Raw genomic sequence first — 12871 nt, forward strand, 5'->3', positions numbered from 1 at the left:
CGCCAAGCGCCCTAAAAATAGAATAGAGAATAGAAAACGTGAGTGCGGTCCCATATAACCTGTAAACAGGCCCCTTTCCCCAGGGAAGATCTTTTCAGCATACAGAAACACCGGTGTTCTGTTATTTTTTTTCTGTTTTATCGAATAACAGAGACAACCGATATGTGGCCTCACTCATTCTTTATGATCAGTCGGTTTTTTACTTCTTCATAGGAAAATATATTCTGACATTAAAACGTCTCAGGGGAGCTTCCAGCAGAGACTATGGATATCTTTCTGGATGTTATCGTTACTCTTCAGATAGTGGGACTTACTGGTTGCGCAATTACTCTCGGAACCGTGATCTTTTCCAAGATATACCGGCGTCCAATGTGGTTAAGCTTCATGATTACTTGGATTGTGTCGAGCATCTCATATCTTCTCCTGCTACTATCTGGACATTTGGAGGATCCGAAGCCACCATTTGGACTCTGTGTAATCCAAGCATCGCTCATATATTCTGTACCTCTGCTGTACGCATCACACCAGTCCTCAATAATCACCAGGACTAATCACCGTCTTTTACAGTACATCTGCTTCAACTCTAGCCCTGGTCGCTCAGGTATGTGTCTACGTTTTTGAACTTACTATATCTCAGTATACCACAGCTTTACCTTGAAGTTCGAAGTCTGTTCAGTGAACATGTTCGACAACACGAGCGTTTTTGGAGTATTATTGTACGTGATAAAATTGTTTACCCATCTTATGGTTGCTCATGAAAACAATGCATAGTTTCTCTTTACTCCATACTTTTTGTTCCTTGCAACTTCCATTGGATATTTAATGGTACAGTGGATTCCTCTCATGATCTTCAGCAAACATAGAGTGATTAAAGAACGGTCTCCTACTCAGTTGGGTTTAAATAATCCCAGTGTGGTTCATCGAGGTAGCATAGCAACACCTTACTGCAACATGACAAACCGAATTCCGTGAGCGTCTTTAATGAGCAGAAATCGCACCAGTACCTCATGTGGCTCACAGGACAAAAATCTCATCGATCTCAGTTGCGGCACTTTTGATACCAATGTTGATTCTTGAAGGTCCGTTTCTAAATTGCGAGCTGTTTAGCCGGATTGACTTAAACAGCGGTTCTATTATTTAGGGCTGATTTGTAAAATTCTGAAGGACAACTGGTCAGTCATCAGAGGAAGACAGGCACTACTATCAACTGCAACGAGAGTACTGGGCTTTTCGGTACTGGGAATGGTAGCAATTGCGTGAGTCATTCTTGATAGCACCCAGAGACACCCACGCGTCTATTCACACAGTCTATGTTAGCCTGAGTCTGATATTCGCCTCAACGAGTGACCGGGATCCAGAAATGAATGTAGTTATCTCAACCAGTTAGTATTTAAACCGTTCTTCATAACCAAATGCATCATTAAAAGCCGGACTTCAGTGCCAATAGCCGCATTTTGTCTCTTCGGGACTCAGGGGGTAAGGAGATTCGTGTACATTTTTGACATACATCTGATGGACCTTGGTCAACAGGATATTCTACGCGTCTGGATGTTCTGGAAGCAGGACTCATCAGCGCCGGCTAGAAATACTATTAGTTCTGAAAATGAACTGAGCGAACTAGTTAACAAAGCAGAGCAGCGAGTGTGACTGTTTTCCTGCCATGCGCCATACGATGGGTGGCTTCGTTTACACAATTTTTGACTGCATCAAAGATGCAAGACGATTTTTTTTTGTTCCACTGAATTTGGGTTAAGTCCCTGTGCACTTCGCTATTTATCTGCACTTTCTTTACCTACAAACATCCGCATATCAAAGCCTGGGGAATGTACTCCAATACAAATGTATTTTTATAGTATCAAATAAAATTCAAAAAAAAAAAAAAACGAGATTCAACAAACTAGATCAGCAAGTAAGTACCTGTTGCCATCTCCTAACTGCGATCCTCTCGACCACGGATACGCAAATACTCCATGGATTGTTTGAATCGCTGTAAATTTCTTGCGAGGTACCTAAGATTCCTGAAAGTAATGGATATCTCCCAATAGGCACTCGAAAATATGAGAGCGATCCCCATCAACGAAAGAAGTAACAAGACTATGGGGAAGGCGACCGAGCTAAAAATGAGGAACGACATGATGATGGACGATATGACCAGCATAAAGATGGCCACAAATTGCAGCTGCTCGCACATTGCCAAGTAAAATTGAAAATAGCGGAAGTCGTACTGTCTGTCCTGTTGAGAGGTGAGGCTCGCACCACGACTTGCGATGAGGATATTTCCAAAATGAATGAACACGGCGATGATGGCAAAGAACATCCCAACGCTGAAATCCGTCCTATGGTTCGTTCCTACTATGGAGTACACCAAGGATAGAAAAGCTAAAATCAGCCCTGCGGAGAATGTTGACTATGCAAGTTTAATTACAGCGTAGGGGTTGCAGGAGAACGTCACGCACGATGACTACGAGCATAGAAAATTGTTGGTTGACATTTTCGTAAAACTTTACTTCTTCTGCCGATAAAGGTGGAGGTTTAGAGTTGAGCAGGGGAGCTAGACATATAATATATCTGTTAGTACATTTCAGGCCAATAATTCGATACCAACCGGAGGCGCTAGTTGAAGGTGCCTTGACTGGAACTTGGTTTTGTAACGAAGTCTGCAGAGTGCGAATATTGTTCGCATGGGCTTGTAAGAAGGACAGAAGCGCATGTGTATATGTATCGAGTAGCGCTCTGTTGATGTTGTCGTGTCCCGAGACATATGCGGTGTTGCGTGTGGATTTGACACCATGATTGGATAGAGTCCGTTGAGAGACAGCATCGGTACTCTTGGTACTCTTACGACGATTCAGAGAGGACAAATCTTCATCAGGAGGATGTAAACTCATCGACCCTCGTTCGCCTTTCTCAGCAGCTGTGCGTAGGGCCACTTATAATGTGTTCTCATATAGAGTAAAAAATACCAACCGTGTCGGTTGTTTTCAGAAGGGTAGGCTTTCTGTTCATTTAATACGTCTTGAAGATCCTTCACTTTGTTCATGTGTTCTCCAAGAAATGTGTGCAGTTCCAATTGCAAGTTCTGGAACAAGATCTGGTGCTCTGTAAAATTGGCTGTAAAAAGCGGTTAAAGGCGAAAAAATGGAATAACTACAATACGCAGCCACTCACATGGAGCATCCGGAATAGAATTATTCCTGAAGTTCTGCTTGATCCTCTCAAATTCGGGACCTGATTCGATGTCTTCGTTTGCTGGATTTATGGACATGATTTTTTTGGTATGGAAGTATGGAAGGTGAGATTTGCGAGCTCCAATTAGTATCCTCAGAGTCACTATAGAACGTGGTGTATGTGAAGGAACATCGCGGATGGCAGCAGCTAATGAGATTAACAATGCGCTGCGTGACAAATGAAGACTCAAGGCATTGCCTTGTGGTGGACGCCTGTTCATACGTAAAAAATATAGGTACACTGCTTTATTTTTAACAATCTACAGTAAGAAGCATGTTTGATCAGGAGTGTTTGCTGCGGTTAATCGACGAACTTACAAATTAAAGAGGATCATGTACAAGAGAATTTGTTGATACTTCAGTCGTCAGGTTCTGTTTAGCTACATCGTTGGCAAGAAGTGTGCGAGGTTCAAGCTTGAATCTTCGTTTAGTTTTGGCTTGATGCTTTTTTATTCGCACTTTGCATTTTTTACAAAGTTTCCCGGGCATTTCTGAGGGGAGGGTACGCCGACACGTTCTCGTCGCGCATGGTCGCTGAAGGCTATATATGAGCTTCCAAACAGAAACACTGTGAGCAGGAAACACACCACTTTAATAGTATCTGTGTGGTCAACCGCTGGTCCCGAATCCGATTGTGTAGTATGATTTATGTCCTCCTGTAAACTCTCTAATTCATCTTCGGGTGACATCATTGGCGTGACAGAAGAATCCAAATTCTTTGGAGCGCCCGTCATCCCCAGCATGGCAGTTTTCTCAGCTTGTATAGCTTTATGCTTCTCAAGATAATCAGGGACTACCTTGCGCCTTTTTCTAGTGGGTTTCTGGCGGATGAAATCACCAGTTAGCTAATTCGACTATTAATGCGGTCGACCCTTTAACTCACATCCATCGTCTCAGAAAATGACTCTGTTCCAAGGTTGTGGTACGTAAGCTCGACTACTTCTGCTTCAGGTGTTGGCGTTGCAGATTTGGAGGAAGGTGTCTCTTTTTGAGAATCGTGAGGGGTAGGTACAGTTGTTTCAGTTGCCACTACAGATGTTGTCGGGGGCGGAGCAGACAATTGGATGCCTGGGGGAGGAATAATGATAGGATAACCTTTGAAGGCCAGCGAGGATGGTGGGAGTGTTACATGGGGTTGTTGCCCGGATATGGGGTTCTGTCCCGTTAACGTATACCGAGGTGGAAGATATGGATATCCGCCAATAAGTGGGCCTAGCCCTAATACCTGAGGAGAATATGTGTAAGGAAGAAAATTTGCAGAACCCGGAATCGCCGCAGTAGATGAAGAAGCAATAGGAGGCTGAGGATTTGGTAGACTGTTCGACGCGGGGAAAGGAATAGAAGGGAAATGCGGGTATGAGTACGGCGGCATGTAATAAGGATAATAAGGATACGATGATGAGAGCCCGAGTACCCCTATGGTTCCATGAGGTGTGGAGACGGAGGTGGGTGAAGTAGCGACTGTTGCAAGTCCAGCGTTTGGTCCTGCTGGCTTAGAGGCCGATTTTTTCTTGCCTTTCCCAGATACACGGGTTGGCGTAACTTCGTTGATGGTCTTTCTGGCGGGTGTCTTGTAGACAAATGGGGCAGAAGTAGGAACTGTGGCTGTTGGAGTTGCATTAGCGACTTCATCTGCAGCCCCTACTTCGCTAGAAATATCTGTAGCGCTCTGCTACATACTTTATCAGAGCCTAATTGTTACAACGAATAAAGAATGCTTACAGCTGGAGCAGGTTTCTCGGTTACGGCCTGCGGTGCATCCGAAGGAACGTGTACTTCTTCATTGGGAACTGGGGTCTTAGTCTGGATGTCCCACGTAGGTATCATGGTTTGCGTTGGCAGAGGTGCCGGGGCATCCGGGACAAGCTGGACGCGAAATTTCGAAAACTGCCCTTGGACAGCAGTGACATTATCGCCTTGTACAACTTGTTGTTTTTGTTTGATAATGGTATGAAAGTTAGGTGAAAGATACATGGGTGGCTGAACTTGCATGCGCTCCTTCCTGTAATACGGTCGAAATGGACCAGAATTGCTCTGGGCATCAGATGATGTTGGCGTTGAGATAGATGTTTTGGATGAAGTTTGAGTCGAGTCAGGCGTGGAAACAGACGCCGTGATGGGAACGGTCGGAGAAGTTGTTAGAGCAGTAACTGTAGGTGAAGCGGGTGCTGGCATGGGTGGAGCAGGGTCATGAGTATTAGTGGCTTTAGAATCATACACGAGCTTGAGCCCAACGACAGGCGATTCCTCTTCTTCATCTCCAATGTCGGATTCTCCTTCAGCGTCATCATCTCCGTTCTCTTCTTCAAGTTGATTCACGACAACGGGTGGTTCATTTGAGCTTGACGATGTGGCCTGAATTTCTATGCCAGATGGGGCTGTCATTTCACTCGCCTTTCTGGCCGCACTCAACGTCTGTGTCACTCCCTTCCAGTAGGCATTTTCTGCGGCTTTCAATTGTTGCCTCACAGCAAGTTTGCGTAAGCGATCCATCTCCCGACACTCCTCGCAAGTACGCCATCGGACACCTGGAAACAGAAGATTTTGGCAATCATCTGTTACACATAAGAATTTTGAAAGCTGATTCATCTACGGATATGTTAGCGAAAAAATTAGATACAGCAGAGAACGAACTGGGCTACCTGTGCACGAGATTTGGCCTCGGGTACTTTGCGATTAATGTCGATGTGAGAAGTGGCATCGAAACCAAGGCCCTCTGTAGCGACAACAGCCTTATCTGCTTCGGTTGCATTGTCTTTCCTCTTTTCGTCTGTAACGGACGCTGATGCCTGTTCTTTGTCCTCCTGAGTTTTCACTGTACCATCTTCCATGGCTGTTTGTGATGTAGCAGCCATATCCTCCGTATTTGCTACACCTTGACCAGCACCTATGGAATTGACGCCCTTCTCTCTCACCCGCTTGAGTTTGCTATGTTGCCGGTTTTGAAGACGATGTTGTTCGCATCGTTTGTAGCGGTAGTGGCCCGGCAAAATCTTGTGACAATGCGATACCGTACACATACGAGCCGGAAGTGTTCCCAATTGTCCCATAGTTGAAAGAGTATTGAGGTGTGGATGCGGCGAGACAGAATCGGGTGTGTCAATGGAACCAATCATCGCTGAGTACACGCCAGCTATGGGCAAGGCTGATGTATAACTTGCAGACGCAGAGTCAGATGATGACTCTGGCTGTGTGTTTGCTGTCGGTGTCAAATGAGAGATGCCATCGTTGACTTGTGGAACTTGCTCGTCGATTATTGATAACTCCCAAGCATGTAGTTCATCCGGATTGTCGGCCAAAGGCTAGTCAAATTCAGTGCTCTGCAAGTGTCCATATTGAAAACAGTATCTACCGGGAGGCCCTCGAGCTCTCTTCTTCTATCTTCCGCGTCCCTTAAACTAGCCATCTCACGATCTAGAGCTTCGCGTTCTGTTTTCCATTTGGCTCTTTTGGTATTCCCATAAAATCGATACCGCGTGCGACAATGTGGGCACATTTTATACTGGTACGCAAGTGGAAGACTGGATTTGCACCCCCGGACGGAACAAGGTCTTGTAAGCCCTTCGACGGAATCTTGCGGCGTGGCATCGTTTGCAACTGGAGTGCTTTGATTTTCAGTGATATTCTCTGCTCCTTCGGCAGGTAGATGATTTGTATCGGTTACTGATTCTGCCTGGATTGAGGGACGCGGTGGCGGTAAAGTAAGAGCATTGGCCAACTCGGAGCTCGAACTCGTCTGGTGAATCGACAAGTGACGCGAAGAATCTTCAGAGAACAAACGTGGATCAATTGATTGATTCCAACTCTCAGACAGAATTGAGGGAGGAATAGACGAAGATGGATCAACCGTCGTTGATTGGGAAGTGGTGTTTGGAAGTTCCTGCGATTTATGTTCAGCCGAAATTGTATCAAAGTGTGCAAGATTGAAGGCAAAGGTGTGATAAGAGAAGGCGATTAAAAGTTGAAAGCTAAAGCTGCTACAATGGACCATCCACAAGAAGCAAAGATTGCCAACAAATGCGCATACATACAGATAACACAAAATTAAAATTCGAAGGAAACACAGTGGCACGTACCTTAGGAAAAATATCCATATTGTCTGCTATCCATGTAGACTCAATTACAGCTGGGGTGGATAAACCACTGTTTGAGTCGTCCAAAGGTTCCTGTCCATTCCGGGCAGTGATTGCTGCTTTCTCTAACTTTCGCCGTGCTCGTTTGGTGCTCGCGTAAATGCGATGGCGACCGCGACATGTGTCGCACATCTTGTGTTGAGAGTCATCGGGAACGAATTGGGTGCAGCCACGGACAGAGCAATGCTTGGGACCGTTATGTGGGTCATGACCGTCATTGGAGAAAGGTAAATAGACTGCGTCGGACGCGTCCATGTTTTTTGGTCTGTAGACTCTGGTCTGATCTGCCAGACACGTTTCTCGCCGAGTGCTGTTTGAATCGGAGAATGAATTTAGTCGCCAGACTGTCAATGGACCAGACTGCCAGACTCCTGATCAGGCCAACGCAATGCTCAGTCAAGGCTTCAAGCTGGTCCTCTACTGCATTGTACTGTCATGTCAATTTTAACAAATATTTTAGCCTGAAGAACTTGAAACCGATCTGGAAAGCACTTTGTCTTAGAAATATTTGTCCACTTGTCTTCCAGTGACAAACTATTTTCGAGCCAAGGCCCACTGAAATGAGTCGGTATTTGGAAGCCTACTAAACTGCCCCACGGTGATTATCTCGGTCTTTGTGCCTGTGTATTCTTCTACGCTCTAATAATATTCTCCTTGGTCCATTCTTATATGCATAGGTACCGACTCCGCCTTCCAACACATTGCCAGCACATTGCACGGAGGCTGCTGACCTAGTCTGGAGGTCACACTTCAGTAAAATGTGGGAATGCCTCCCACAACCAACTCCCTTACATCCATCATGAATAGGGGACATTGACGACATCGCGCAGTCGCAAACAGCTTGCCAGTTATCCCGGGGAAACGCCGGTTGTAAGCTTTTTTACACTCCTCTTCTCACTTTCAGTAGTGTTTCTTGCCTGCTCGTTTTGGATTCTTTCGCTCACGAAATTGGTATAAAGCTGAGTGCGCATGTCGCAGTCATGCACGAGTAAAAGATTTCAGAATGTTCTTTGGTTCTGTAACTGCCCTTCTTTCCCTGGCAAGCACGAGCTTTGGAAAAATTCTATATGCTGGAGTGAACGAGGTATGTCTTCAGATTTAATCCACGGCAATCAGTAATAAACGTATATTTGCACTCAAACAGTCTGGCGGCGAGTTCGGGGTCTTCGCTCCTGGACAAAAAGGCTTCGGCCTTCCTGGGCGCTTCGGAGTCGATTTTGCCTTTATCAACAAGGTATTCACACCACAACGCGTGCTTATGGAAAACTCACTTCTCTATCAAACAGAGCACCATCGACATCTTCGTTGACCAAGAAAAGATCAATTTCTTCCGAGTAACGTTCCTGATGGAACGAATGGCTCCCCTTGAATTTGGATTAGGAAGCAAGTTCAATGAAACGGTAATTATATCGAAGCACATTATGGGTAGCTCTACTTACTTCCTCCAGTACTTCAGCGAGTACGCGGATGCCATTAATTATATCACCCAAACAAAAGGCGTATACGCTCTCATTGATCCTCACAATTACATGCGCTACAAGTAAGCTTATCAAGTAAGAATATATGCGCTCTCATTAATCACCAACATCACTGCAATCCAGCGACCCATCTCAACAACCATTCTCCGGTAGTGTGAGTCACAAGAATCGCTTGCTTCGAAGAGTTTATCTCGTTAATATCATGACGATAGGTCATTGGAAACACCTCTGATCCAACAGCTGCTACCACAGCTCAATTCGGACAATTCTGGCACGAGCTCGCCAGACGCTTTGCTACGAATCCCAAAGTCGTTTTCGGCATCAACAATGAGCCTCACGACATGGTGAGTTCCACTCTCAGACCGATGTAACGCAGTGATTAAGTGAGATCGTCTTCTCAGCCAACAGAACTCGTTCTCCAAAACAACCAAGCGGCTATTAACGGTATTCGTCAAGCTGGTGCAAACCAGCTCATCCTCGCACCCGGTAACGGCTTCACTGGTGGTCATTCGTGGAATCAAACCACCGGTGCTGGTGACGCACCATCCAGCGATTTCTTGAATAAGCTTGTCGACCCTCTTCACAACACTGCTATTGATGTTCACGAGGTAGATATTCAAAGTTTCCACAAAGTCACTCGGCAGTTAAAAGCAAATCTCTTACGTTTGTTTACAGTACCTTGGTAAATGCGTTCAGCCTGTCTATAACAACTTCATGATTTAACGGAAAGATTCCAACAAGATATCGACTTTTCTGGATCTCATGACGAGTGTACCCAGCCAGGTATCCCAGAATCCCAGATGTTTAATAAATAAAATTAACCTCCCTATCCACCAGGCCCTTCGAACCTTGCAGGTTTGACAGCGTGGCTTCAGGAAAATAATCTCAAGTAAGTAGAGCCACATCTCATGCAACCTCAGACCTACAGCAACCTCACACCCAACAGAGCCGTCATCAGCGAATTCGGAGGAGGCAACAATCAAAACTGCTTCCAAGTAAACTCACAACCTCTATCTCAAAAACCAACCCATTAACGTATTATAATTACCTTGCCTCTCCAGTTTATTGACGACATGCTGACATACCTCGCCGAAAATGATGTCTATATTGGATGGTCAATCTGGGCAGCTGGACCAAGTACGTCAATATCCATAACACGCTGAACACCAGTGAGATTTCATGAAACTAAAAATATGTGCATTATCTTCCAGTCTGGGGAAACAGCTCACCTTGCTGTGGCGCTGATACCGGCAGTCTGGAACCCGGAAACGTGAACGACATGGGTGCTCCCAAGTACGTGTTCCTCTCGTGCCATGCTTTGCTACCTGTGTTTTCTCATATTCATCTAGTGCATTCCAAACGGTTTGGCCAGCGGCTGTCCGTCCAAATATTCCCAAAAGTTCGTTTTTATTGACTCACTACCTTGTTTCATTACTGACTCGTGCTTAATTGCAGACCTGAAGCGCACTGGCGTCTCAAGCTTAAGTTAAGGAATTGCGTCGTAATTACATTGTTTTATAGTAGCTTAATCTTCGAATTCATCTTGATGATCTGCTAAATTGCCATGTGAATCGGATGCCTCTTCATACATTCTTTGTGCTCCGCTGAGTCTTCGAAAGGTGTACTAGTTTTGTCCAGGAAGGGGTATGCGAGATAACCCTTGAACCTTGACTTCCTCCCCCCTTCCGAATTTTGTGTTTAGATCCTGTGAGCCTGAAAAATTAAATGCAAGATTCCTATACCTTTTTCTCTCCGATGGGAAGTGTACCCTCTTCCGGGCTCGCCGTTAGGTCCCCCTCCTCCTGCTCCATTGCATCCTCGATGGGATCCCAGGGCGGAAGCGCATCAGGCAACGGTGGGTCCTGATCCATCTCCCCCCTCAATCCAGAAGCAACATCATCATCCACCAGTGCCACAAGCCTGAACAGCGGACAAAATACCCTCTTTCCGGTCTTATCCACCTTCGCCTTGAAATTTCCCGCACTGGAGCTGTGCACCCACCTTACATCGGTGCCGACCTTGCCGACGTTCGCAATTGGCGGCTCGGCGCTCAGGCCGAGGGCGACGGTTACCCCATTCTGCGTGGATAGGAAGCGCGCATAGGATGAACACCGGTGCACCTCTGAGACTATGACGAGGCCTTTCATTGTCGGTTCGGCGAGCAGGTGACGGAGTTTTCCCGGTGGATCGATGGTGGATATTGTGTCATTGTTCATGGCGAGCACCGCCCCCCGTCCCGAAGTGAATTTGAACGCGGCTTTCACTCCGCATTCCACCAGTGCCGGCGTTTGCCTGGGCGAGAGGCGATAGATAAAATCCAGGTCAATAATCCCCCTCCCTCCGTACACGCACAGAAAATCTCACTCAGCAACATTAGCCTCCACAGATATATCTCTTGCATTCTTGGAAGTTATCCAAGTGATCCCCTCCGTCGCCGCTGCTCCATGCTCAACCGCCTCCGGAATCTCATACTGCTTTGCCAACCCTTCCTTGTAAATATTCCCCTCCTTCAGAAACGTGCCCCGATTCTTCATCCAGAATTTTAGTCCACGCTTTCCTTGCGTAATTCGGCCGTAGTCTCCCACTTGGATGGTCACTTCGGGGTCCCAGTTTGGATATTTCCTACTCGAGCGGAATATAAGGTCAACATATAGTCGCTCGTGGTTCGGTGGTGGCATTGGCGATAGCTAAGAAAGTACAATATGTAATCGCTCAAGGGCCAGCTCAAACAATCTTTTATTTAGCAAAAGTGAGTAATTATTTATAGCCCAATAACGCACAAGGATCCAATCGATAGGACTCGTGTTCTCCATGTGTTTACCTTATGTATACTCTCCGTCTACCCCGTGTAGATCCTCAAATCCATCTCTAAATCGTGAATACATGCATGACCACACCCTCTTGCACAGCACAGGGTTGGTCGTCCCCCTGTTAACCTCAACACCGAGCATAACTAGTGATCATAATGGACGCAGTACTAATTGACCGGGAATGAGGCGTAAAAGCCACTGCACATTCGTGTGCCCGACCCGTGATTTGATCTCGATTTTCATCTTTCGTTATAATAGAGTGCTAATGGACAGTGTAAGCTAAATAGATAAGCACCATGAAAAGCGAAGAAAGGCAGAAGGTAAGGAAGAAGTGGTGTAATATTGTATTATGTAAATGGGGTATGTGAGTGTTGCGTTCATGAAGAAAATTAATTAGCTAAAGAAGAAAGTCGAAAGAAAAAGCAATGAAGCTTGCAAATAAGACGAATAATTTGAAGGTAATCTATATAAAACCTATTAGCTGGATGGCTAAGGGCTATACATACCAGGTGAACTTACTCATTTTTAAGAGGTCCCATTCAGCAGACCGTTGCATGACACTTCCTAAGTTTGCTGGTTGTATGTACTTTTGATTTTGTAAAAATGTGAATTTTTATGGCAAGGTACCCTTGGTCGACATGTTAACAGCATAACATTCCCAAGCAAGGAAACACTCACTGCATGCAACGTCCTTTACCACAGAACCTCCCAAATATCCCGAATCTAGTGATACTAAAACTAATGAAGAAATTTAACAAGAAAAAGAAAAACAGCAAAAGACAAAATAACTTGTGATTCTTGGTCAGCCATGGCATTGAGCGAGTTTGTGTAAACTCACAACATAGAAACAGGACCGAGGACCCAGATCTAGTTGGGCTTGATATAGTTTGAGTAGAATTTGACTGCAGTGTTTACAAATTATCAAGACCTAGGAAATGTCAATGTGAGCAAACAATGATCGCATTGAATTATTAACACTCACCCAAGCAGATCTCTCGCATGTGGCAAGCATTACGGCGGACCCACTGTTTAAAGGAACGTGAGACCATATTAATCGTAATGGGAAGAGTGAGTTGTATCGCAATCCGACTCCACCTCTGTCCAACGCCTGAGCTGAATCACGATTAGTTAAAACTGACTAGAGAAAGAATATAGGAGAACATACCTCTAATCAATCTCCGCTCGCCAGACTCGCCCACAAACATGACAAACAAATGCACCCG

At 45.5% G+C, this 12871-nt stretch overlaps 4 protein-coding genes across 4 annotated transcripts; 1 reads left to right on the forward strand and 3 right to left on the reverse strand.

Annotated features, from left to right (window-relative positions):
* Nucleotides 1–1930: 1930 nt before the first annotated feature.
* Nucleotides 1931–3265, reverse strand: JR316_0009769 (uncharacterized protein; the record flags this gene model as incomplete). Its single annotated transcript, XM_047895453.1, has 5 exons — nt 1931–2407; nt 2457–2551; nt 2606–2914; nt 2968–3111; nt 3169–3265. The coding sequence occupies 5 exons, from the start codon at nt 3263–3265 to the stop codon at nt 1931–1933; spliced, it is 1122 nt and encodes a 373-aa protein (XP_047745172.1).
* Nucleotides 3266–3696: 431 nt separating this feature from the next.
* On the reverse strand, nt 3697–7615 carry JR316_0009770 (uncharacterized protein; the record flags this gene model as incomplete). Its single annotated transcript, XM_047895454.1, has 7 exons — nt 3697–3768; nt 3815–4048; nt 4111–4899; nt 4950–5816; nt 5870–6529; nt 6580–7107; nt 7304–7615. 7 exons carry the CDS (start codon nt 7613–7615, stop codon nt 3697–3699), a joined length of 3462 nt encoding a protein of 1153 aa, XP_047745173.1.
* Nucleotides 7616–8363: 748 nt separating this feature from the next.
* Nucleotides 8364–9731, forward strand: JR316_0009771 (Endoglucanase 1; the record flags this gene model as incomplete). The annotated part of the gene is made up of 8 exons (XM_047895455.1): nt 8364–8444; nt 8505–8594; nt 8647–8760; nt 8809–8900; nt 8962–8992; nt 9051–9182; nt 9240–9459; nt 9676–9731. 8 exons carry the CDS (start codon nt 8364–8366, stop codon nt 9729–9731), a joined length of 816 nt encoding a protein of 271 aa, XP_047745174.1.
* A 632-nt stretch (nt 9732–10363) lies between these two features.
* Nucleotides 10364–11516, reverse strand: JR316_0009772 (uncharacterized protein; the record flags this gene model as incomplete). The annotated part of the gene is made up of 3 exons (XM_047895456.1): nt 10364–10462; nt 10581–11130; nt 11203–11516. 3 exons carry the CDS (start codon nt 11514–11516, stop codon nt 10364–10366), a joined length of 963 nt encoding a protein of 320 aa, XP_047745175.1.
* Between the last annotated feature and the right edge of the window lie 1355 nt (nt 11517–12871).

Source organism: Psilocybe cubensis, chromosome 9 (assembly GCF_017499595.1).
Source record: "Psilocybe cubensis strain MGC-MH-2018 chromosome 9, whole genome shotgun sequence".
Taxonomy (NCBI): domain Eukaryota; kingdom Fungi; phylum Basidiomycota; class Agaricomycetes; order Agaricales; family Agrocybaceae; genus Psilocybe; species Psilocybe cubensis.